The sequence below is a fragment of the Piliocolobus tephrosceles genome, chromosome 1, assembly GCF_002776525.5.
Source record: "Piliocolobus tephrosceles isolate RC106 chromosome 1, ASM277652v3, whole genome shotgun sequence".
NCBI classification, from domain to species: Eukaryota; Metazoa; Chordata; class Mammalia; order Primates; family Cercopithecidae; genus Piliocolobus; species Piliocolobus tephrosceles.
In genome coordinates this window covers 30642559-30670260 of record NC_045434.1, presented here as the reverse complement: position 1 = coordinate 30670260, position 27702 = coordinate 30642559, and the positions used below count along the sequence as shown (strand labels likewise).

At 39.3% G+C, this 27702-nt stretch overlaps 1 protein-coding gene across 4 annotated transcripts in view; it reads left to right on the top strand.

The window, feature by feature from the left end:
- The window catches only part of RC3H1 (ring finger and CCCH-type domains 1), an 88007-nt gene that overhangs the window by 5239 nt on the left and 55066 nt on the right, over positions 1–27702 (top strand). For all 4 annotated transcript variants that reach the window (XM_023207195.1, XM_023207194.1, XM_023207193.1 and 1 more), the window contains exon 2: positions 25380–25762. In XM_023207195.1, coding sequence (XP_023062963.1) covers positions 25532–25762 — 231 coding nt within the window. In that variant the 5' untranslated portion in view covers positions 25380–25531. The remainder of the gene's footprint in view (positions 1–25379; positions 25763–27702) is intronic.

Below are 27702 nucleotides of genomic sequence, written 5' to 3'. Positions count from 1 at the left end.
AAACATTCACAAAGGATTTATTTGAAGTTACACTGGGAAACGATTTTTAGAATTAGGTTGAAACTCTTTGATCCTTGTGAATCTAACTTTATGACTATTTTATTCAGCTAATCTTTGAGAATATTTAGTTTTGACTTGCCTGACACTGTACTTTTAATCCCTTGTTAAATAAGTGTTAGAAACCTTGATCTTGGCCCCATACCTGATCACCTCTGAAAACATGAATACTGTTACAAAGGCAATTGTTTAGTAAGCTTTTTTGGATTGTTTTAATTGGCTGACTGAGGGAGACAAAATTAGTTTGTTTTTTTTTTTCTTTCTAGAATAAAGAATAATAAACTTGGACTTTTAGAGTTACTGCTAAGATTGACATTTCCATTTGGAGCTTTGGAAATATATTGTTATCTTAAATTCAGAAATGGTACTTTATCTAATTGAATTGAAATCTTAAAATTTATAAGAAACAAAAGTTACTTTATCTTCTTAGTAAAGATTTCTAATGGGGTTACAGGGAGCTCTAAGTAGAAAAAAATAATTTAAAATTTTGATACTAATCTCCCTTCCTTAGGGAAAATTTTATTAATATGCATAATTATAATTTAGTTACAAGAACAACTTAAGTTGAGTGCAGTGGCTCAAGCCTCTAATCCTAGCACTTTGGGAGGCCAAGGCAGGAGGATCTCTTGAAGCCAGGAATTCCAGACCAGCCTGAGCAATAGAGTGAAACCCCACCTCAAAAAAAAAAAAAAAAAAAAAAGCGATAAGGAAAAGGATTATATCAGAATATTTGCTCTGCAGTAAAATTTCTGGTTTTCTGTAATAATTTTTTTCAGGAAAATGTCAACTTTTTGTAAATACATGTTTCTATGTTTTTATATATACCTCCTTAATTTTTTAGAGTAACATTTAGTAGAAAGCTAATGTACTCAATTAATACATTAAAATTATAAAAAAAAATTTTTTTTTTTGGGGTGGACAGAGTCCCACTCTGTCATCCAGCCTGGAGTGCCAATGGCACTATCTCGGCTCACTACAACCTCTGTCTCCTGGGTTCAAGCAATTCTTGTGTCTCTAGCCTCCCAAGTAGCTGGGATTACAGGCTCCCGCCACCATGCCCGGCCAAATTTTGTATTTTCAGTAGAGACGGGGTTTCACCATGTTGGCCAGGCTGGTCTTGACCTCAGGTGATCCCCCGTCACAGCCTTCCAGAGTGCTGAGATTACAGGCATGAGCTATTGCACCTGGCCGAACTTTTATCTTGAAGCAGATAGTGTTAACAAATACAAAAATAAAAATAATGTCTTTAAATAAGGTGATGTTTAGAGCTATATCCATGAAAAATATGGGATAGGCTAGGAGGTAGTGACTCATACCTATAATCCCACCACTTTGGAAGGCCAAGGTGGCAGGGTCACTTGCCAAGAGTTCCAGACCAGCCTGGCCAACATAGTGAGACCCCATCTGTATTAAAACATATATATATGTGTGTATATATATATATATATATGAAAAATATGAGGCCAGGCGTGGTGGCTCACGCCTGTAATCCCAGAACTTTGGGAGGCTGAGGCGGGTAGATCACAAGGTCAGGAGTTGAAGACCAGCCCGGCCAAGATGGTGAAACCCCGTCTCTACTAAAAATATAAAAACATTAGCCAGGTGTGGTGGTGGGTGCCTGTAATCCCAGCCACTCAGGAGGCTGTGGCAGAGAACTGCTTGAACCCGGGAGGTGGAGGTTGCAGTGAGCTGAGATCACACCACTGCGCTCCAGCCTGGGCGACACAGCGAGACTTTTCTCCAAAAAAAAAAAAAAAAACGAAAAAAGTGTAGTCAAAAACTTTTGAATGAAACAGAAATCACTAAATTCTTAGCTTTATTATAGAACAGTATTTAATTTATCCAGGTCTCAGCTTATATTAAGAAGTAGGCCAAAAAAAAAAAAAAGGCCTGTAGTTGTCAGAAAAATTAATGAACTAAATCATCTGCACTTATACATTGGTTTAGAAGTTCTCTTGCTTTGTACATAATTCAAGGAATTTGATTGTCTATTTTCTCATCCCACAGCAGATTAAAAGGTGCAAATTAGATGTTGGAGTAGAGCCATATAGGTAGGATGGAGGGCCAGCTGGGTGGCAGGAAAAAAGTCACATTAGCCTGAGGCTGTTTAAAATAGGCACAGCAGTTACCTATACAACACCTCATTAGACTCTGAGTGTATCATTAACTGTTATGTTGTGTTATATATAAAGTATTGCTCCTTGATGGAAAATTCATTGTGGGAAAATTATGTTTGTAATTTTGGGAATCATAAACATATATACAGTAGAGTGGTGTATATTAGAATATAGACTTTGGTAAAAAAAAAAAAAAAAAAAAAAAGAACATAGACTTTGGAGGCCAGTATATCTAGATTCTCATCTTTTATGACTTAAGCTTTATAATTCCTCATCTCTAAAAACAGAAATGGTAATACCTTTCTCTAAAGGTTGTATGGAAATATAAATGATAATATCTTTAGTATAGTACCTGACACCTTTAATAAATGTTATTTTCCTCCTTAAATTCTGTTTAACAAAAATAATTTTAGAAAGATACTCATCCAGAATATTTTTGATCAAGTTCTACTGTAAAATGTTAATATAGAAGCTACATATAAAACCTTATATAGTTTAGGGTTAACTGTTTGGGAATGGTAGTCAGAAATGAAGTAATTCTTCATATACCATTCTCATTTTCTTCCCACATCAGTCTATTTATATGGGCCTCTGCTGTTCAATACCAGCCACTAACTACGTGTGGCTATGTAAATTTGAGTTTTTTGAAAGATTTTTTTTTTTTAGAACAGTTTTGGATTTACAGAAAAATTGCACAAAAAAAATACACAGTGCCCATCTATACTCTCCCCCACAGTTTCCTCTGTTAATATCTTGCATTAGTATGATGTGTTGATTATCATTGATGAACCAGTGTTGATACATTATTAACTAAAGTCCATAGTTCACATTAGGATTCACCCTTTGTGTCAGACAGTTCTATGGGTTTTGCCAAATGCATAACATTATATATCCACTATTCTAGAATTGTGCAGAATGGTTTCACTGACCTAAAAATGTCCCGTGTCATAGTTTTACCTTTTCAGAATGTCATGTGGTTGGAATCATAGTATATAGTCCTTTCAGTATTATAGGCGTGAGCCACCGTGCCTAGCCCTCTTCATGTCTTTTCATGGCTTCACAGTTTATTTCTTTTTACCGCTTAATAATATTCCATTTGTGGCCGGGCACGATGGCTCACGCCTGTAATCCTAGCCCTTTGAGAGGCCAAGGATTGTGAGGTCAGGAGATCAAGACCATCCTGACCAACATGGTGAAATCCTGTCTCTACTAAAAATACAAAAATTAGCCAGGCATGGTGACGTGAACCTGTAGTCCCAGCTGCTTGGGAGGCTGAGGCAGGAGAACCGTTTGAACCCGGGAGGCAGAGGTTGCAGTGAGCCGAGATCGCGCCACCGCACTCCAGCCTGGCGACAGAGTGAGATTGTGTCTCAAAAACAAAACAAACAAACAAACAAAATATATATAAAATAATAATATTCCATTGTATGGATACATTTAAATTTTATTTAAAATTTAATTTCTCTGTCTCACCAGCGTATTTCAAGGGCTCAATAGCCACATGTACCAATGGCTACCATATTGGAAAGCACCAATATATATGATTTCCCCAAGGTTCAATTCTCCACTTCCATTCACTCTCTTAGAGAACTTTCCTGTTTACATGATCTCAATTTTTCCTCAAGCCTACATTTTCAATGCATTATCTATTTTGTTTTGTTGCTTGTACTATCAGCAACCCTCAACTAGATATTTAAAATCCTTTACTCCCCCTAAGAACCATCCTTTTCAAGTGTTGTCCATTATAGCATTGTTTCCTAGGTTTTCCATCACAGCATCATCTCTTTTTAGTCTGCTCTTCTTTTTTTAAAATGTATTTTTTATATTTTTATTTTGTTTTTGATCCTTCTTTTTTTTTTTTTTGAGACGGAGTCTCGCTCTGTCGCCCAGGCTGGAGTGCAGTGGCCAGATCTCAGCTCACTGCAAGCTCCACCTCCCGGGTTTACGCCATTCTCCTGCCTCAGCCTCCCAAGTAGCTGGGACTACAGGCGCCAGCCACCTCCCCCGTCTAGCTTTTTGTATTTTTTAGTAGAGACGGGGTTTCACCGTGTTAGCCAGGATGGTCTCGAACTCCTGACCTCGTGATCCACCTGTCTCGGCCTCCCAAAGTGCTGGGATTACAGGCTTGAGCCACCGCACCCGGCCCATTTTTTTTTTTTTTTTTAATTTATTTTATGTGGCAGCATTCTATAATAGTTTGAACTTTTTTGTCCTTAAAATCTGGAGTCATCTTTTTGTGTTTTATTTTCCTCTAAACCTTTTGAATATTTAGGAGAGGTGTGCAGATCTCAGCACTAATAAATGGCAGAGTTGGTATTAGAATCTAGATCTCCTTATTCTAGTTCTTTTTTTTTTTTTTTTTTTGAGACAGAGTCTCACTCTGTCGCCCAGGCTAGAGTGTAGTGGCGTGATCTCGGCTCACTGCAAGCTCCACCTCCTGGGTCCATGCCATTCTCCTGCCTCAGCCTCCCAAGTAGCTGGGACTACAGGCGCCTGCCACCACACCCAGCTAATTGTGTGTGTGTGTGTGTTTTTAGTAGAGACGGGATTTCACCATGTTAGCCAGCATGGTCTTGATCTCCTGACCTTGTGATCTGCCTGCCTTGTCCTCCCAAAGTGCTGGTATTACAGGTGTGAGCCACCGTGCCCAGCTCTCGTTCTTTCTCGGGAACACCACTAGTTGGGGCTACTTTTAGAAGTTATTTTGAAGAGGGTATTGGAGACTGATTATGTATTATGTGATTTTAAATATCTTTATAAGTTAAGTCTATAGAAGCTATAGCTGTAGATTTCATAAACATATTATTTATAATTCTTTAAACAATTAGAAATGAAAATGAGGAAATTTATCCTAATCAGCTAAATAGCTGATTCTATGAAAAAATATTTGTCCCTTCATATGTTACCTATTTTATTTTTTGAGACAGAGTCTCACTGTGTTGCCCAGGCTAGAGTGTAGTAGAGGGATCAGGGCTCACTGCAGCCTTGACCTCCCAGACTCACCTCAGACTACCCCTGCCACCTCATCCCCACCTTGTAGCTGGGGCTACAGGTGCATGCCAGCACACCCCACTAATTTTTGTATTTTTTGTAGAGACGGAGTCTCGTGGTGTTGCCCAGGCTGGTCTCGAACTTCTGGGCTCAAGCTATCTGTCTGCCTCAGTCTCCCAAACTGCTGGGATTAGTCATGAGCCACTGTAGCTGGCTGTGGCCCATTTTAGGTGACAAAAACTAATTTTTTTTTTTTTGAGATGGAGTCTGGCTCTGTCGCCCAGGCTGGAGTGCAGTGGCCGGATCTTAGCTCACTGCAAGCTCTGCCTCCTGGGTTTACGCCATTCTCCTGCCTCAGCCTCCCGAGTAGCTGGGACTACAGGCGCCCGCCACCTCGCCCAGCTAGTTTTTTGTATTTTTTTGGTAGAGACAGGGTTTCACCGGGTTAGCCAGGATGGTCTCGGTCTCCTGACCTCGTGATTCGCCTGACCTCGTGATTCGCCCGTCTCGGCCTTCCAAAGTGCTGGGATTACAGGCTTGAGCCACCGCGCCCGGCCTAAGAACTAATTTTCAGTGTTAATACGAATTGGTTGTTGAAGGTGAATAGAATTAAACTGAACATTATTGGCATCCTAAATCCTTTATTGACTGTAATTTACCTTTGGATTCTATTCAAACTGCACTTTGATCTGTAGAACCCAGATTGGTTACTGTATGAACTTGTATCTTCCTAAACTCATCACGTTAAGAATTTTCACAGCTTGAAAAATGGAGGTCCTCGTATCAGTCTCTTGATTTTCTTTTGAGGTAAGCTGTCCCTCTGTGCTTAGTCCTTGGCTAAAAATAATAATACTGCTTATGGTCTTGATTTAACTTTTCTGTATGCTGGTTACACTGGCTCAAAAGTCCATTTTTGTGGAGACATTCTTTTAAAGAGTAGTAGTCTTCCACATTAGAGTACTGTACTTGAAATTTAAAAAAAGAAAAAGAAAACTGGATTTCAGCCTTCATTTAGAAATGCTTTCCCTGGGGTGCTGACGAGTTGATGGGTGCAACACACCAACATGGCACAAGTATACATACATATGTAACAAACCTGCACGTTATGCACATGTACCCTAGAACTTAAAGTGTAATAATTAAATAAAATAAAATAAAAAATGCTTTCCCTGTAATTACTACTTTTAAATCCCGTGTTTTATATGTCAATTTTTACATTAATTATCCCATTCATAGCAGTTTTTGAATGGTTTTTGTTAAAACTGTCAATCTTCTTTGCTTGAATCTAGCTTCTCATTAAGTTTATCAAAAACTTTAAAAAGTAAATGTAAGACTTCGTATAGTGTTTTTTAAATTGAGTTGTGGATTATTTGGATTTATCTGAGTTAGTTTTTTCAGAAGTGTCTTGTTTTGTAGGTCTGTAGTTGATGAAAACCTGTTCATGAGGGCACAAAAGACTCTTCCAGTTTATTATTTCTATCACTATTAAATAGAATTTGATGGGATTTTGAAGTAGTGAAATTCTTAGAAAATAGGATGGTAAAACTCTTTAAATACATATGAGTAATTAGAATATCATAAGGCTAGTACAGATAATATTCTTACAAAGGCATCCATAACTAATGAAGTAGCAGCACCTATTCCCCTGATGATTGACATTCATTAATTAATCCAGTGTACCCAGAGTTTTAAGATGAAAAGCTTTAAGTACCTTCTTCCCCTCATGAGTAATCGCTCCTCAGTGAACATATTATATGCTTATTGCCATTTGAATATCCTTTTCTGTTCAAGTATATCATCCTTTTTAAAAATTGAGTTGTTATAGAAGAATTTGATATAGGTAAGTGACTGTCAGCTGTGAAGAAGGTAAAGGCAGGCAAGAACTATCCTGAGGACAGAGATCAGTTAAACGGTTGCTGTGTGGCCAGGTGTGATGGCTCACAATACCAGCACTTTGGGAGGCCAAGGCAGGAGGATCGCTTGAGTCTAGGAGTTTGCAATCAGCCTGGGCAACATTGTGAGACCCCATCTATAAAAAAAATTAAAAAAACAGCCAGGCATGGTGATGCATACCGGTGGTCCAGCTATTGGGGAGGCTGAGGTGGGAGGATTGCTTGAGCCTGGGAGGTCGAGGCTGCAGTGAGCTCTGATCATGCTACTGCATTCTAGCCTGGATGACAGAGTGAGACCCTGTCTCAAAAATTTAGAAAAGAGAAAAAGGTTGCTGTGTGATCTAGGTGATGAGACTGTGTTCTGTATGAGAGCAAGGACTTTATTTCACTCAGGACTGTATCAGTTTCTGGGACACTGTCTGGCACATAGTAGGTGCTCAATAAGTAGTTTTTGAATGAATGACTAAGGGTCTCAATCAAGAAAGCGGAGATGAAAAGGAATTATAGATAAAAGAGGTAATTTATTATTATTTTATTTCTTTTTAATTTTTGTGGGTACACAGTAGGTATGTATATTTGTGGAAGATTATTTTTTAATGGAAGGAAAAAGTGAGGAAATCTGGCATGATTACCAGAAATGTACATTGTCTAGTGGTACCACTAAAGAAAGATTACAGAAGGAATCACCAGCTCAAAAATAAGAATAAATGTAGTTGCCACATGACCAGCATATTACCTAACATCTCTGTTACAGTGTTCTCGGCTTTAAAATTAATAATGAGACCAGATAGACTCATTGCTAGGATGAAGTGTATGCATGTGATCCAAATAAAAGACTTCCTGGCACATAGAGTGTACTCAAATATAGTTAAAGATAGAAACAAGCATCTGTTTGTTTGTTTGTTTTTGAGACTGAGTCTTGCTCTGTGGCCAAGGCTATAGTGCAGTGGCATCATCTCGGCTCACTGCAACCTCCACCTCCTGGGTTCAAGTGATTCTCGTGCCTCAGCCTCCCAAGTAGCTGGGACTACAGATGCGTGCCACCATACCCAGCTAATTTTTTGTGTTTTTAGTAGAGATGGATTCACCATGTTGGCCAGGCTGATCTTGAACTCCTAACCTCAAGTGGTCTGCCTGCCTTGGCCTCCCAAAGTGCCGGGATTACAGACACGAGCCACCATGCCTGGCCCACTTAAGGAGCTAATATTTCAGTAGCAATGGGTATACACTGTAACAAAATAAATATAAAACATAGATGTTGGATGATGAGAAGTATTGTTGAGAAAAATTAATCAGGAAAGAGATGGGAAGCATGCAGTTTAACGTGGTTTAATAGCAGAGGGCTGGGGAGGGATTGAGATTGGGGTATCTATTTGAAATAAGGTGATCAGGAAGGCCTTCTCTGAAGGAATTCATATATTAATGCCTGTAGAGAAATAGGGAGAAGGTTCAGGGTTGGAGGAAGAGTAGGACAAACTATATTCTTAACCAGGGTCCTTGTTTTTTACCAAGCGATAAATAGACTTAACTGTTTATTGTGCAATCCACAGTAGTTAGACTTATCTAAACCTTTCATTTCCTCTTCCCTATAACATACACACTATACAAACCTAAGCATGAATTTAATCCCTGAAAGATCATCATTACATATTTTGGAGGAAGTGTCTTATATTTGATTCTGATACAGCAGCAGGCAGTCAGTAGGTTCTCTAACATTCACAACTACTTGGGAATCAGCAAAACATCTTTTTTTTTTTTTTTTTGAGACAAAGTCTCACTCTGTTGCGCAGGCTGGAGTGCAGTGGTGCAATCTTGGCTCACTGCAACCTCCGCCTCCTAGGTTCGAGTGATTCTCCTGCCTCAGCTTCCCAAGTAGCTGGGATTACAGGCATCCGCCACCACACCTGACTAGTTTTTGTATTTTTATTAGAGATGGGGTTTCGCCATGTTGGCCAGGCTGGTTGGTCTCAAACTCCTGACTTCAGGTGATCTGCCGGCCTCGGCCTCCCAAAGTGCTGGGATTACAGGTGTGAGCCACCACACCCAGCCAAAACATCCCCTTTTACAATTATTTCCTGTTTCAAGCCACTTTATATAAAGATAAAATAATAACAGTATAAACAAGATACATTGTAGCTATAGGATTCTGTGTTGGGAGTTCATGTAGCAATTTTTTCATTCTTTTAAACTCTTCAAAGTGGAATTTTGCTTGCAATAATAGTTGAGAAATAATTCTAAAATGGAAAATGAATCAGCTCCTCCTCTTCCTCTTTCTCTTCTTCCTCCTCCTCCCCTCCCCTCTTCTTCTGCTTCTTCCTCTGCTGCTACTTCTGCTTCTGCTTCCTTCTTCTTTCTTCTTTTCCAAGCACTATTTTTCAAGTATCTGCAATTAAAAGTCTCCGTGACATTGTTTTCTAAAAATAGTTTGAATTCTAGGACGCATATTTCAAAACAAAACAAAGTAATGAAATGTCTTTAAGACCTAAGAGATTATTGGGAAAATACATTTTTAAAATATTGGTATTATTGCTATTATTATTAAATAGACTAGGTTTTTAATGCAAATAAAATTTCTAGGTCAAAATATGTAATTAGGTATCTACCTATTGTGAATACATCTACATGTTTCTAGAATCAGGCAGAACATGATGGCAGCCACCACATGCCACAAGGAAGTCTAAAGCACAGGATCCTTGGGAAAAAGAAATAGAAGCAAGTAATAGGAGCAAGAAGCAAGTAATAGGAGACTATTAGTGTGTGACACATACTCTGTGTGATGCATACACTGTTACGTTTTCTTGAGTAAAGAGGAGATTTTTGTTGTCTACTTTTGTTATTGACACCCATTTTTGTTCCTTCCATTTCAACATGAGAAATCTGCTGCATCCAAAATCTACAAGTAATCACTGCTCCAAAAATAAGTTCATAAAGTGTAGCTTCCTAACTGTGATCATTTTAACTGGAATGCTTTGTAACAGTTTAACATGTAGTAAATGCTGGGAAAAACAAAATCTAACAAAAATAATATTGTGTGGGCTGGACGCAGTGGCTCACACCTGACATCCTACTGATCTGGGAGGCTGAGGTAGGAGGATCACTTGAGGTCAGGAGTTTGAGATCAGCCTGGGCAATATAACCCATGTCTACCAAAAGTGTAAAAAGTAGCCAGGCATGGGGGCCCATGCTCATAGTCCCAGCTCCTCAGGATGCTGAGGTGGGAGGGTCGTTTGAACCCATGAGTTCGAGGCTGCAGTGAACCATGATCATGCCACTGCACACCAGCCTCAGTGATAAAGCAAGACCCTGACTCAAATAATAGCAACAACAACAACATTGTGTGAAAGAAGCCAAGTACAAAAGAATGCATACTGATAATTCCGTTACATAGAATTTTAAACCAGGCAAAACTAACCTATTGTGTTAGGAGTTAGGATAGTAATGATATTTGGGGAAGAATAAAGGAGTAATCATTGGGAGGGATGATGAGGGGGCCTTTTGAGATGCTGATGATGTTGTATGTCTTAAGTATGCAGGTCTGCTCACTTTGTGATAATGCATTGAACAGAGCACTCTTGATCTGTATGTGTGTTATATCTCATCTTAAGATATCAGTAAGATGTCTTAAGATATATAAATCATTTTGTTTTAGTTCCCTTCTCATTTCTCAGCGAAATATTTTAATAAAATATTCAAAACAAAGTTATCCTTGTGGTTCTCTTCAAAAAAAATACAGTAGTTGCTGCTACAACCTGATTTTTTCTTTTTAATAAACAAGTAGGTTTAAACAGTTCCAGAGTTCCTACTTAAAACCAGTCATGCTCAGATTAAACCCAAAATAGGCATCATTTAATTTATATCTTTAATTGTGGCTGACTAATAAAATAATTATTAAAAAGTGTAATAAAAAGTTACAAGTGCTCAAAGTTGGAAGACATGGTGTTATGGTAGAAAAAGTACAGGTTTTGGAGTCAGATAGATGTGGGTTCAAATTATGACTAAATCACTAAGTTAGTTGAGTAACTGAGTTTTCTTTCCTTCTTTCATCAGTAAAGTAGAGGTAATAATATCTATGTCAGAAGGTTATTGGAAAGATTAAATGAGTTAGTGATTGGCAAGCAAATGCACAGTTTTGAGATAGAGAAAATATTTGGGGAGTATATGAAGATAGTTGTAGGTGGGTAAAAAGTATAACTTGCTGAAAATAACTAACCTTAGCTAGTGATGGTAAAGAACAGTATTTATTTATTCATTTATTTATTTATTTATTTATTCATTTATTCATTTATTTATGAGACGGAATTTTGCTCTTGTTCCCCAGGCTGGAGTGCAGTAGCATGGTCTCAGGTCACTGTGGCCTCTACCTCCTGAGTTCAAGCAGTTCTCCTGCCTCAGCCTCCCAAGTAGCAGGGATTACAGGCACCCACCACTACGTCTGGCTAACTTACTGTATTTTAGGGGTTTTGTCATGTTGGCTATGCTGGTCTCGATCTCCTGACCTCAGGTAATCCACCTGCCTCCGCCTTCCAAAGTGCTGGGATTACAGGCATGAGCCACCGCGCCCGGCCAGGAATGGTCTTTAGATTGTCACCAGCAAGGACTGACAACATCTAACTTGGAAACACGTGAAACTTTATCAGTATTAAGAGTTAATAATGCTGCTTTGGCCGGGTGCAGTGGCTGGGGAGGCTGAGGCAGGAGAATGGTGTAAACCCGGGAGGCGGAGCTTGCAGTGAGCTGAGATCCAGCCACTGCACTCCAGCCTGGGCGACAGAGTGAGACTCCGTCTCAAAAAAAAAAAAAAATACTGCTTTGGCACATCAATGTAGAGGACTGTTGCGTGGATCACAACTTAAGTATTTGAGTGGGATTATGATAAATTTTAGATAGGTTTAAATTAAGCACAAATGGTACATATTTTTAAGTCAAAAGAGGTTCATTGCCCATGTTGTGCTTTGAAAATGTATCATTTTGCTTTTTTGTTACTGATAATTTATGGTGCAGGATTGAGGAGCCAAATGTTGTGTTTGTGAAGGTGTGTCAGTATCTTAATGATTTTTAGAGCCTAAAAAAAGATAAATATGCTCTGTCAAAAAGGTTATAATTCAATTAAGAGAACCTTTCAAATTCCTACGTCAATATTACATGTTTTCTCAGAAGACTATGAAATTTATATATGTAAAACTATCTTAATTATATAACCAACAGATAATCTGTTATTAAATAACAAACCACTCTAAAATTTAGCTGCTTAAAGCAACCATTTTATTCACTTACAATTCTGTGAGTCAGCAATTTGGACTGAGTTTAGTTTGGTAGTTCTGCTGGTCTCCCCTGAGGCCACTTGTGTAGCTGCAATCATCTGACAGCTCAAATTAGGACTGGTTTTAGGGATCTGAGATATTATAAAACAGCTCTTCTTTGTTTTATGTACCCTTGTCCTCAGACAAGCTAGTTCAAGCTTCCTGCAAAGTCTCTTAAGACCTAGGCGCTGAAACTCTCCCGGTATCATCACTTCTGTTGCATGCGACTGTTGAAAGTAAGTCAGGGCCACCCACGTTGAAGGATGGGGGAAGTAGACCCAATGTCACTATTTTCTCTATGGTTTTTAATACTTAGGAAGCTGTCCTGTATATGTTAGCAAATCTATCAAGCTGGAGTATTCACGTGTTCTCTAATAAAAAGTCAACTGACTCCTGTCCCCCTGCCCACCCCCCTCTAAAAAAAAGATTTTGGGCTTATGGGAAACTGTTGGGGAAGAAACCTAGGGCCTTTGCATGTTACTCTGAATGGTAAGACCCTAGGTTTCTTCCCTGGCAGTTTCCCATTAGCCCGATAGACTTTTTTCTTTTCGTTCTTCTTTTTTTGGACAGGAGCCAAGTGACTTTCTTTTTTTTTTCTTTTTTTTTTTTTGTTTGAGATGGAGTCTTGCTCTGTCGCCTAGGCTGGAGTCCAATGATGCAATCTCGGCTCACTGCAACCTATGCCTCCTGGGTTCAAGCAATTATCCTGCCTCAGCCTCCCAAGTAGCTGGGATTACAGGCACCTGCCACCGTACTTGACTAATTTTTTGTATTTTTTAGTAGAGACGGGGTTCCACCATGTTGGTCAGGCTGGTCTCGAACCCCTGACCTCAGGTGATCCACCCACCTCGGCCTCCCAGAATGCCTAGATTACAGGCGTGAGCCACCGCACCTAGCCCTGCCAAGTGACTTTCTCTTAGAGAACACATAAATACTCCAGCTTGATTGATTTGCTCACCTATATAGGATAACATATGTATTTGTGTATTAAAACCATAGAGAAAATAGGGCCAGGCACAGTGGTTCACGCCTGTAACTTCAATTCTGGAGGCTGAGATGGGAGAACACTTGAGCCCAGGAGTTTGAGACTAGCCTGGGCAACATTGTGAGATTCCATTTCTATGAAAAATTTTTAAAACACTAACCAGGTGTGTTGGTGCATACCTGTAGTCCTAGCTACTTGGGAGGCTGAGGTAGGAGGATCACTTAAGCCCAGAAGGGTAAGACTTGAGGCTGCACTGAGCAGTGATTGTGCTACTGACTCCAGTCTGGATGACAGAGCGAGACCCTGTCTCAAAACATAATAAAAATTAAAAAATATATATATATATAATATATATTATATATAATAAATAACGCATATAAAATACTTTTAAAAGGAAGATTGAAAAAACTTCAGTGAGTGACATACCAATTACTGTGATAAAAGCATGGGGAATTGCCAGGTGCGGTGGCTTATGCCAGCACTTTGGGAGGCTGAGGTGGGCGGATCACAAGGTCAGGAGATCAAGACCATTCTGGCTAACAGTGAAACCCCATCTCTACTAAAAATACAAAAAATTAGCCGGGCGTGGTGGCGGGCGCCTGTAGTTCCAGCTACTCAGGAGGCTGGGGCAGGAGAATGGCATGGAACCCGGGAGGTGTAGCTTGCAGTGAACCGAGATTGCACCACTGCACTCCAGCCTAGGGAACAAAGACAGACTGTCTCAAAAAAAAAAAAGAAAAAAAAAAAAACCAAAATATTTTCTGATTTTCAGGAACGTACAGTCTAGTTATAGCTTAGCTTTGCTGAATTAGGGATGTTTGTAGGGATGTTTGTTACCCGGGATACCAGTTAAGAAATTGTCACAGTGATCCAGGTCAGAGATACTGGTATTGGGAATGGATTAGAAGGTTTTAAGAAACATTAAATAAATAATATGTACATGGTGATCGATGAGTTGATGGGTAGAGCTGTGAGAAAAGAGAGTAGTCAAGGATGATTCCCCATACTTTTTTTTTTTTTTTTTTGAGATAGGAGTCTTGCTCTTGTTGCCCAGGCTGGAGTGCAGTGGTTCAGTCTTGGCTCACTGTGACCTCCGCCTCTTGGGTTCAAGCAGTTCTCCTGCCTCAGCCTCCCTAGTACCTGGGATTACAAGCGCCCTCCACCATGTCTGGCTAATTTTTGTATATTTTGTAGAGACGGGGTTTCACCACGTTGGCCAGGCTGGTCTCGATCTCCTGACCTCAGGTAATCTGTCACTTCAGCCTCCCAAAGTGTTGGGATTACAGGCATAAGCCACTGTGCCTGGCAGTTCCCCATGCTTTTATCACAGTAATTGGTATGTCACTCAGTCACTGACAAAGAGAACAAAAGGTTTGGTGGGGAGGAGATGAACTTGGATGACTTAGTAGTCAACTGGTTATATGGCCCTGGCACTCAGAAGAGAAGTCTGAACTTGAGAGAGAGATTTGGAGGTCAGCAGGATCTAGTTGGTAGTTGAAAACATAAAAACAGATTAAATTACTCAGGGAAGCTCTCTAGGGAAGAGAATTGAGGGAGTAATTCTAAGAACCACCGCTATTCCAAGTATGAATAGAGAAAGAAGCCCTCAGTAGATATGGGCAAGGAGTGGCCTGCCAATTATTGGACAGTATGTTATATAGAAGCCAGAAAAGGGCAACTTTTGTAGGAGTAACTTTAATATTATTAAATGTGGTATAGAAAGAAGTAAAATAACAATTGAGATATGACTCTTGAATTTCATAAAGTTCTTAATGTGCCTGTTAAGAGTTATTTCACAATAGTGGTGGATAGAAGCAGGGACAAGGATTGAATGACTCTTTTAGATAAGACAAGTTGGAGACAAATTTCTTTCAGCTCCTGAACAAACATTGAAGCATGCCAGTGGGAAAAGAACTAATAGTGAAGGACAAGTTGAAGAAACAGAATATTAGTGCTACCCTCTAAAATGTCTTAATTTCATCATATTCCTTAGGATTCTGTAGGATAGTATTTAACAACCTGAAACATACATTTATTAGGCACAGGTTAGATTTTCTTTTTATTGTGATTATTTGTCTCTGCATTCCAAATTATTATTTGCCAGTCAGATTTGTGTGTCTCAGAATAACTTATGGAGACAAGAGGAGTAAACTTCCTTTGTAAAAATGAACCATTATTGCAGCAAGAGGACTGATTTCAAAAGATAACCTGGAGAACTATTTAGTCTTATTAAAGTATTTGGCCTCATCTTCAAAATTTATTCATGAGTCTTTCATTTTGGGACTGAAATATCTTTCTGATTTAGAAAAGAAGCTTAATTAAGAAGGAGATATCAACTTTTACCTCCCCCGCCCCCAACAGCAACAACAACAAAAAAAAGTTTCATAAATTTGTGATTAATTTAAAAGCAGTTAAGATAATGAATAAACTATTTTGTAAAATGTTTTGACGGTAATGAGTAAACTGAAATGCTCAATGTATACTAAAAATACTCCTGATCTTAGTAATCAGTTTTATTACATCTTTAGTGTTTGTACTAACACTAAATTGGTGATTATATATTTATTTACTTGACAGTATAGTATATGTAATATTCAACAGAGTGTTAATGCAAAAACTGAAAAAATTAAAACATTTTGCTTTTTTGCTTAATTGGTAAATTTTCCTTGCTACTACCTTTAAAGTTGATGCTTTTGGCTGGGCGTGGTGGCTCACGCCTATATAATCCCTGCACTTTGAGAGGCTGCGGCTGATCATTTGAAGCTAGGAGTTTGAGACCTGGCCAAGGTGGCGAAACTCCATCTCTACTAAAAATACAAAAATTAGCCGGGCATGGTGGTGCACACCTGTAATCCCAGCTACTCTGCACAAGAATGGCTTGAACCTAGGAGGTGGAGGTTGCAGTGAGCCAAGATCGTACCACTGCACTCCAGCCTGGGCAACAGAATGAGAATCTGTCTCGAAAACACAACAACAGAAAAAGATGATGCCTTTGAGTCTGGTCACATCATTCTGCCACCTCTTTGATAACTACTGGGGGCTAATGCCCTCTTTAGTGTAGCACATTTATATGTAATGCATAACTTGAACCTGGAGATTCGAACTACATACATAAAGTTAAAGACTGTCTTATTTTCTCAGGCACTCTGTTTCAAACTCAGGTCAGGCAGCTTCTCCATGAATGATTTTGTCCTTTCTTACCACTTATTCTCCTAAATCTGGCAGTAGGTTGGAGATAGAAATTTTTCTTTTTGCCTCTGAACGCTGAAAAAGTAAGCAACCTGAACTAACCCCTTGAACTTTCCTCAGCCTTTCTTTATCAACTTCTATTTTTCTCTTTTTTTTTTTTTTTTTTTTGAGATGGAGTCTCGCTCTGTTGCCCAGGCTGGAGTGCAGTGGCCAGATCTCAGCTCACTGCAAGCTCCACCTCCCAGGTTTACGCCATTCTCCTGCCTCAGCCTGCCGAGTAGCTGGGACTACAGGTGCCTGCTACCTCGCCCGGCTAGTTTTTTGTATTTTTTAGTAGAGACGGGGTTTCACTGGGTTAGCCAGGATGGTCTTGATCTCCTGACCTCGTGATCCACCCATCTCGGCCTCCCAAAGTGCTGGGATTACAGGCTTGAGCCACTGCGCCCGGCCCAACTTCTATTTTTCAAGCTATTTTTCCCTCTAACTCAGAAGCCCTTCTCTTTATGCCTGTCCCAAGTATTTACCATTTGTACTAACATAATCATATTAAATTATTTATATCCAGGATGTTGTATATATAGGGTTACAATTCAGTCCATACATTTTGGGAAGAGGTATTTTTACAATCAAAACTGGGTCTTTCTTCACAAAATATTATTGCTGGAAAAACCTTGAGCCTCCACAAATTTTAGAGACTATTTCCACTGTAAATTAGTTGATGCTCTGCTGAGGATTAAAAAATTAAGTGTTATCATAGGCCTTCATTAGTTTTCTTCTTTGTGTTTTTGTCTCCTGCTTCCAGCTTCATTTTTCAAGACAGTGAAACATTTTCTCTTCTCTGATATGGCCTTACATGCTGGTTGCTATGGAAATGTTCCAGAGCAATGAAAAATTAAGTTAAGGTCAAGAATAATGAGTTAAAATCTCATCTCATGGGACATGGTGGGAAGAGAGCCAAGATTTTCTTCTTACAGTGTGGTTTTGTTTGATAAAACATTTTTCACAGGCCAGCTTATACTTCAAATATGTAAGACCTGGTGTTAATCCCAGCTCAACAGTTTATTGATTTGGGGCCGTTACTTAATGCTGCCAAACCTCGAGTTATCATCTGTAAAATGGGCATAGTAATGCCTCAGAGGAGTGCCTGGCTCAGAGGAGATACTTGAATTTTAATTTCCATTTTTCTCTCTCTGAATCAGGAACATATAAAATGAACCTATAATGGAGGAGATGGTAATAAATGTGTGATACATTTAAATGAAATCTTCACAGCAATGTAATTTAGCTATTTAATAGGGCTATTGCTGTGCTCATAGAACAGATTTGAATAGTTTCTATGTTTCTACATTATTACTTAACATTTTTGAAAACTAAGACTATTAAAAAGCCCTTAATGACTATTTTAACAGTTTTATTGAAGTGTAATTTACATACCATAAAATTCACTTATTTTAAATACACAAATGATTTTTAGTAAATTTACAGAGTTGTGCAACCCTTACTACAATCCAATTTTAAGGCATTTCCGTCACTCCCAAGAGCTCCCTTGCCATAATTACTATAAACTTTTATTCATGAGGTGGCACAAATTAAAGAGTTTAAAAGTACCAGCTTGGGAGTTTGGCTGGCCTGAGTTTGAGTCTTAATCCTGCCATTTTCTAGCTTTGTGGCTTGGGTACTTTGGTTTCCTTATCTTTAAAGTGGGGATAATAACTACATTACAGTGTTACTGTGAACATTAATTAGATACTGTACATAGTGCACTGAAAGTTTAGTGTCCTAGTTTTTGCTTCACAAATGTTGGTTATTGGTGGTGGTTCACACTGTGGACATTTAAATAAGAGAAATATCTGAAAACAGCTAGCACAGTGACTGACACATGATTGATTTTTAGAAAACAAAGCTGTTTTACATCTTTCCAGATGCATCGTGTCATCACAATTTTGTCTGTAGTAGCTCATTGGCAATGTTTTAATCATACTTAAACATCAGTGCTCACAATATGTAGTTATTTGTTATTTTGCGGAGGCATGCATTTGAATTTAATAGCTAAGGGAGCTGTAAGACTTGGAGTTTGGTATCTACAAAGTAGTCACTTAGCTGGTGGACCCAGGCAGTAGTCTTGTTGTTTATAATTCATATCTTTCTTTCTCTCTTCTTTTTTTTTTTTTTTTTTTGAGACCGAGTTTTGCTCTTATTGCCCAGGCTGGAGTGCAATGGCGTGATCTCGGCTCACCACAACCTCTGCCTCCCAGGTTCAAGTGATTCTCCTCCCTCAGCCTCGCGAGTAGTGGGGATTACAGGCATGCGCCACCACGCCCTGCTAATTTTTTTATTTTTAGTAGAGACAGGATTTCTCCATGTTGGTCAGGCTGGTCTCAAACTCCCCACCTCAGGTGATCTGCCAGCCTCAGCCTTCCAAAGTGCTGGGTTTACAGGCGTGAGCCACAGCGCCCAGCATTTTTTTTTTTTTTTTTTTTTTCAGAGATGGGATTTCACTCTGTTGCCCAGGCTGGAGTGCAATGGTGCAGTCATAGCTCACTGAAACCTTGAACTCCTGGGATCAAGCGTACCTCCCACCTCAGCCTCCTGAGTAGCTGGGACTACAAGTACTTGCCACCACACTCTGCTCATTTTTTATTTTGCTTATAGAGACAAGGTCTTGCCTTGTTGGCCAGGTTGATCTCAAACTCCTGGTCTCAAGTGATCCTCCCACCTCAGCCACCCAAAAGTGCTGTGATTGCAGGCGTGAACCACAGCACCCAGCCAAAATAATTTTTTTATTTTGATGATAAGATCTTTCTTTCTTAAGAAAAAAAAACTGAGTAAAGTCAAATGGTAATATTATTGATAAAAGTTTAGAGATTTAAGAAAGTGATGGTTCTTAACCAGAATTTAGACATTGGGATAAATTAATAGTGAAATGTCAAATGTGATATTCTGTACTGTAGCTTCTTCAGTCAATGCCATGAACAAAGCATATAACCAAATAAAGCAGTCTTTTCAGTGTTTTCTATGAGCACTCTTTAGTGGTGTAAAAATGTGTATATATAATTGGGGAAATTATATGGTTTTTTTGAACTTGGGTCTTAGGTCAGACCCTTGAACTGATTGCTATTTAATTATCATGTATATTCTGTATTATCAATTATCAACAGTAAAATCTCTGTCGTTTTTGTAGGAGAGGAGTCCTTATTTAAACTGATGGAGAAACTAATCATTGCTTTCATACTTGAGCAGCAGTGTCACTCTTTTGGATCTTTTTGGAAATAAAGAGGGCTCATCATTTGTCTTCTGTTTCAGTTAGGAAGGTTCCAGTAGAAATACTCCTAATGAACTAGATTTCACCTGGCCCCCAACAGTTTATCTGCAGGCTTTGAATGCATGTGCTTTGATTAGTAGAATTATTTACAGCTGTTTTTATTTTGTGGACTTTTTTAGTTTGCTGACATACCTTGTCCTGAGGAAGTTCAAAAAATCTGGATGTTAGTATATTAATAATTTTATTTCATATGTTTACTTTTGACTGAAAGAATACTTATTATATTTACTAAATCATGTCTTTTGTGGTTTAGATACATGTTGTGGTTGAAGAGTATATAAACTGTCTTTAAGAAGCTTGGAGAATGTTTGGAAGAATGAGTTTAGAGAAAGATACTTAAAGAATGAGGAAATGGAAATTCTTCTTAGATCTACTGTCTACAATTAACTGACACTTTGAGTCTCTAAAAAATCTTTGCCTTGTGATTTTTTAAGTCCTGAAATAGAGTCATCTAAGAGTGACTTTTTGTTATTAATCATCAAATTTCCCAAAGTCAAGCTTTAAGAATATTATTTTCCCCTTGGTCTCTCAAATCTGTGTTTATGGTCAAAATAATGCTTTTATTTTTAATGAAGAACTGATTGCTGATATTTCTATTTTTATTATATCAAGTTGTTTATAGTTGTGTCAAAGAACTATTTTACTAGAAAATTTAAGAGATTAACAACTACATACCTTACTTTACAAAGTTAATACAGGTGGAAGTGATAAGCAAAATTAATAAAGGAATGCTAATTCTTTGAAGGGATATGTTACAAACTGTTTTAAGGTTCTTAAATTTCAAAAAGAACTAATAAGTTTTCATGATTTGGCTATCTAAATGTGTAAAAGAAGATTAATAAGGACAAATGTTTTGAATTGTTTTAGAGTGATTATCTTAAGAAGCTTAAATTGTACTCTAAGTGTACTCTAGCTTTGTGTTACTCTTTCAATTTATTTGTACTTATATAAGTAATTCATGATTACATACATTTTGTAAGTTGCCCAACTGTGTAACTGCCATTAAGATTTTTGTTTTGTTTTGTTTTAGGCAGGATCTTGCTCCGTTGCCCAGGCTGGAGTGCAGTGGAGCAAACTTGACTCGCTACAGCTCTGACCTCCTGGGCTCAGGCAATCCTCTTTCCTCAGCCTCCATATAGCTGGGACTAAAGGTGCCCATGTCCAGCTAAATTTTTTATTTTTCTGTAGAGACAGGGCCTCACTTTATTGCCCAGGCTGGTCTGGGCTCAAGAGATCCACCTGTCTCCACCTCCCAGAGTGCTGGGATTAGAGGCATGAACCACCATGCCTGGCAGTGCTGTTAAGTTTTGTTACCCCAAAAAATTCCAGAATTCCTTTGCCTATCAAGTAACAAATGACTCCACAAGAACACAGATTTTGATCAATAGATGTTTTATTACTTGTCACAAGTAAGGAGAGCACTGGGCATATTCTCCAAAGCAGTGGCTCTCTCAGGGAAAGTGAGAGGAGGATTTTATGGGGCGATGGAGAGGGAAGAGAGGGTATGTCACTGCATATAGAGGAGGCGTCCCAGTGGTGCACATACAGTGAGTCTTTATGCCTGGACGTAGGTCACATGCTATGGTAGTGAAGCTATAGCTTCTCCCAGGATGGAGACTTTAGCATGGTAATGAGGAAAGTTCACCCAGGTTTATCTGTGAGTTGCCAGGGTCTGTGAGGAACTGATTCCAGCCATCTAGGTGATGTATTCTACACAGGGTTTAGGCAAAAATAGGCGGCAAGGCAGGAGGCTATCAAACAGGCTGATTGTTCAAGTTGATTAATTCCTATAGTCCATGAAGACCTTGCTGTCTGCTTACAGCTTGTTGAGTGTCTTTTCAGACCTTTTTCTTACATCCATTTACATACATTAATACATAAACTAATATGTAAGGATTCTTTTCCCTCAGCACAAATGATGTAATATGTATTGGTCTGCAAGGCTTGTTTTTTGTTTTGTTTTTGGTTTTTTACTTAATGTATTTTGAGTCTCTTTCCAGACATTTTCATAGCACTGGTATGTCTCTGTTTATCTAGAGTGCAATGGCGTGATTTCGGCTCACCGCAGCCTCCCCCTCCCGGGTTCAAGCAGTCCAATTGCCTCAGCCTCCCGAGTAGCTGGGATTACAGGTGCGCATCACCACGCCAGGCTAATTTTTGTATTTTTAGTAGAGATAGGGTTTCACCATGTTGACCAGGCTGGTCTCAAACTCCTGACTTCAGGTGATCCGCCTGCCTCGACCTCCCAAAGTGCTGGGATTACAGGCGTGAGCCGCCATACCCAGCCCAATTTTTTCAGTTACATCGATTTCTAGTCTTTTAAATCTTATTATAAATACCTTGTAAAGTTTATTATCTTTCTGTAATATGGACAATCACTGTAATCAATCTGTTTTCCGTATTAGAGTTTTTACATATCAGGTTTTCTTAAAGTAAGCATCGTGCTGGTGTATCAGTATATGAGTGCTTTAGGACCCAAGAGTGAGAATAGGCATATAGTTGTTACTCTTCCTAGTTGAGCGTTGAAGGAGATCATAGTGGACTGTGTGTGACTGGTGAGAATAATATCACAGGAGAACTTTCAAAACAATAAAGTGAGTCACCTCCTGCCCCTTCAATGGCTTTACACTACTGTTCACATAGTAACCAAATACCATCATATAAGTTAGAAGATCCTGTGTTCTTTAGTCCTTGATGATTCTTTTTTTTTGAGACTGAGTCTCACCCTGTCGCCCAGGCTGGAGTGCAGTGACGCTGTCTCGGCTCACTTCAAGCTCTGCCTCCCAGGTTCACGCCATTCTCCTGCCTCAGCCTCCCGAGTAGCTGGGACTACAGGTGCCTGCCACCATGTCTGGCTAATTTTTTTGTATTTTTAGTAGAGATGGGGTTTCACCATGTTAGCCAGGATGGTCTCGATTTCCTGACTTCATGATTTGCACACCTTGGCCTCCCAAAGTGCTGGGATTACAGGTGTGAGCCATCGCGCCCAGTTGGTCCTTGCTAATTCTTTAGTCTCATCTCATACCTCTTGCTGTCTATTCTGTGTTTTGTTTGGTTTTGGTTTCACTGTTGTTTTTCTTTTTTTTAGCTCCCCATTTGTACTATATTCTTTTTTTTTTTTTTTGAAAAGGAGTTTCGCTCTTGTGTACCAGGCTGGAGTGCAGTGGTGCTCTCTTGGCTCACCGCAACCTTCGTCTCCCAAGTTAAGTGATTCTCCTGCCTCAGCCTCCCAAGTAGGTGAGATTACAGGCATTGTGCCACTATGCCTGGCCAATTTTGTATTTTTAGTAGAGACGGGATTTCTTCATGTTGGTCAGTCTGGTCTCAAACTCCTGACCTCAGGTGATCAGCCTGCCTCCGCCTCCCAAAGTGCTAGATATTACAGGTGTGGGCCACCGTGCCCAGCCTCATCTGTACTATATTCTTTCTAGTCTCAGAATCTATGGTTATGCTGTTTCTTTACCTAGAATCTATGTCACACATACTAAACATTATTCTTCCCTTAACTTTCATTCAGCAGTCATCTTCAAAATCTTTCCATAAATATCACTTAACTGTACATCAAGTCTACCCTAATTTGGTCAGGTTCGCTCTGTTATATATGCTTGTATCTCCCTATACTTTACCTACATATCACTTACCATAACTTGCCAGTCATATATTTAGTTGTGTGATTGCTGTTAATATGTTTAATGAAAGAAACAATGCAAGCTCCATGTGGACTTAGAATGACTTATAATTTTTTATCCCTAGTACTGAACACATAGTAAAGACCAGTAAAACATTTTTTTGTCATCTAACTAAATTTAATTTTTCCTGGGAATGGAATAAGATTTCTTTTTGTTCTTTTTTCTTTTTTCTTTTTTGAGATGGGGTCTTGCTCTGTCACCCAGGCTGGAGTGCAGTCACATATTTGTGGCTCAAGGCAGCCTCAAACTTCTGGGCTCAAGTGATCCTCCTACCTTAGCCCTTAGCTTCCTGGGTCGCTGGGACCACAGGTGCATGCCACCATGCCTGGCTAATTTTTGCAGAGACAGCATCTCCCTGAGTTACCTAGGCTGGTTCAAACTCCTGGGCTCAAGCAATCCTTCCTTCTCAGCCTCTCAAAGTGCTGGAATTATAGGCATGAGCCATCACACCCAGCCTGAAAAATTTGTATGAGTCTGTTGAGATTGTGGTATAAATACAGAGGAAACATATGTTTATGTAAACTGTTTCTACTTTTAAAATATTCTTATGTTGTCAAAAGTTTTTTTTGTTTGTTTTGAGATGGAGTCTCACTGTGTCACCCAGGCAGGAGTGCAGTGGTGGATCTCGGCTCACCGCAACCTCCACCTCCTGGGTTCAAGCAATTCTCCTCACTCAGCTTCCCGAATAGCTGGGATTACAGCCACGCACCACCACGCCTGGCTAATTTTTTATATTTTTGGTAGAGATGGGATTTCACCTTGTTTCTGGTCTCAAACTCCTGACCTCAAGTGACCCACCCGCGTCAGCCTCCCAAAGTGCTGGGATTACAAACCTGAGACACTGCGCCTGGCCATCAAAAGTTATTTATGTCTTGGTCGTTAATTCTTCCCTCCCTCTACCCCCTTCCCCAACAAAGTTTTTTTTTTTTTTTTCTTCTGAGACTGAGTTTTGCTCTTGTTCCCCAGACTGGAGTGCAATGGTAGATCTCGGCTCACTGCAACCTCTGCCTCCTGGGTTGAAGTGATTCTCCTGCCTCAGCCTCCTGAGTAGCTGGGATTACAGGTGCCTGCCACCACGCCTGGCTAATTTTTGTATTTTTAGTGGACATGGGGTTTCACCAGGTTGGCCAGGCTTGTCTCGAACTCCTGGCCTCAAGGAATCTGCCCGCCTTGGCCTCCCAAATTGCTGGGATTACAGGTGTGAGCCACTGTACCCAGCCAAGATTAATTTTTAGATATGTTTATTTTTTTAAAATTAGAGATTTAGCCTGGCATGGTGGCTCACTTCTGTAATCCCAGCACTTTGGGATGCCAAGGTGGGGGGGAGGATCACCTGAGGTCAGGAGTTCGAGACCAGCCTAACCAACATGGAGAAACCCTGTCTCTACTAAAAATACAAAATTAGTCAGATGTGGTGGCGTGTGCCTGTAATCCCAGCTACTTGAGAGGCTGAGGCAGGACAATTGCTTGAACCCAGGAGATGGAGGTTGCACCATTGCACTCCAGCCTGGGCAACAAGAGTGAAATTCCATCTCAAAAAAAAAAAAAAAAAATTCAAGGACTTAGATAAACTTAAGAGACTGGGGTCCTGGATGGAACTTTATTACTAACTTGAAATCTCCTCTCAGGCAGGGGACTACTTCCCATCTCTAAAATGAGGGAATGGAACTAGATGTTTTATCATGGCTGTAATTCCGTAAAAGTGTAAAAAGATGGATTACAGTAATACAAATGTGGTATAAAAAGTTGTGAAATAAGACTGGACTTGTGGTTCTTTTTCAACAGTTTAATTGAAAAGAAAGACACTCAATTTTTTTCCTTTTTCTTTGTTTTCCAGGTTATATTTCACACTATGTGCTGACTGTATCTACAGAAGATATTTAAAAAAAAAAAAAAGATAAACTTTTTTTCAAAGATTTTGATTCCAGTGGAATCTTTGCTTTAGATTTGCGTGTGTGTTTGTGTTTGTGAATTGTAACTCCAGAAGCAATGCCTGTACAAGCTCCACAATGGACGGATTTCCTCTCCTGCCCAATTTGCACTCAGACTTTCGACGAAACAATTCGAAAGCCCATCAGTTTGGGTTGTGGCCATACTGTCTGCAAGATGTGCCTGAATAAACTCCACCGCAAGGCTTGCCCATTTGACCAGACCACTATCAATACAGACATTGAGCTCCTCCCTGTGAACTCAGCATTGCTGCAGCTCGTGGGTGCTCAGGTAAGATGGGTGACTTAATACTTTTAAATTTCTCTCTTTCTCTCTCTCTGTCTCTCTCTCTCTGTGTCTCTCTCTCTCTGTGTCTCTCTCTCTCTCTCTCTCTGTGTGTGTGTGTGTGTGTGTTGTGCATGTTTTTCTCCTGAGAGAAACCTGTTGAATTAAAATTGGGTAACATTGCCTTCTATTTAAATAGGTATAATTCTGTTTGGTACTGTAAATCCTTTATTTCAGCATGTTAGATTTATTGTGGTAGTCCAGTGCTTTTTAGTCACAGTACAGTAGCATCCATTTAATCTTGTCAGATATTCAATAAACCTAGCTATGCAGATCACTAGAGAAACCTAAGGCCGGGTGTGATGGCTCATGTCTGTAATCCCAGCACTTTGGGAGGCCAAGGCAGATGGATCATTTGAGGTCAGGAGTTCGAGACCAGCCTGGCCAACATGGTGAAACCCTGTCCCTACTGTAAATACAAAAAAATGAGCTGGGTGCGATGGTGTGTGCCTGTAATCCCAGCTACTTGGGAGGCCAAGGTACGAGAATCACTTGAACCCAGGAGGCAGAGGTTGCAGTGAGCCAAGATTCGCACCACTGCACTCCAGCCTGGGTGACAGAGTGAGACCTTGTCTCAAAAAAAGAAAAGAAACCTAAGAGGTAAGTCATAAGGACCTTTTTTAACATTGAGAAAACTATTGTTCATAAAACCACTGCACTTTACTCAGTAGTGAAGATGCAGCTGCTTCAGGCAGTTTTACTCAGTAGATACTAACTGAAATGAAAGACGAGAAAGGTGACAAAAACTATAGCACAACGTTTGGGAACCATTAGAACACACTTAATGCTTTATAGACTGAAAAATGGTTAAGATAGTAAATTTTGTGTTATGTATATATTATCACAATAAAAAAAAAGTCCTAAATTTTCCTTTCATCTAAAGGAAAAAGAAAAAATAAATTAGACTTTAAAATATATCATCACCAGTTTGTCCTAGGAATGTAAGGTTGATTTAACATCTGCAAACCAATTAATGTAATTCACTATATCAGTAAAAGTTGCAAAATTGCACACATATGATCATCTCAATAGACACAGAAAAAGCATTTGGCAAAATCCAATACCTTTTCATAATAAAAGCACTGAAACAACTAGGAGAAAACTTCTTCAACCCAAAGGACATGGATGAAAAACCCACAGCTAACATACTGAATGGCGAAAGACTAGAAGCTTTTTCTTTAAGATCAGGAATGAGTTAAGGATCTCTACTCTTAACTATTTCTGTTGAACATCATACAGGACCTTCTAGCCAGGGCAATTAGGCAAGTAAATTAAACCAATGACATTCAGAGAAGAGGTAAAAAATAAAAACAATCTCGTTCACAGATGGCATGGTCTTATATATAGAAAATGTTAAGGAATCTACAAAGGAAAAGCTATTAGAAACAAAAACTAGGCAAAGTTGCAGGATGTAGGATGAGTATATAAATATCAGTTGTCTGAAAAAGCAAAAGTGTTTCTAAGGTGTAAAAATGTGTTTACATTTTCATAATTTCTTTCTTTCTTTTTTTCTTTACTCTGTCATCCAGGCTGGAGTACAGTGGCATATCTTGGCTCACTGCAATTTCTGCCTCTCAGGTTCAAGTGATTCTTGTGCTTTAGCCTCCCAAGTAGCTGAGATTACAGGTGTGTACCACCATCCCCAGCTAATTTTTTGTATTTTTAGTAGAGACAGGGTTTCGCCACATTGACTATGCTGGTCTCAAACTCCTGGCCTCAAGTGATACACCTGTCTCGACTTCCCAGAGTACTAGGAATACAGGCATGAGCCACCATATCCAGCTAGTGTTGCTTGCTTGCTTGCTTTCTTTCTTTCTTTCTTTCTTTCTTTCTTTCTTTCTTTCTTTCTTTCTTTCTTTCTTTCTTCCTTTCTTCCTTCCTTTCTT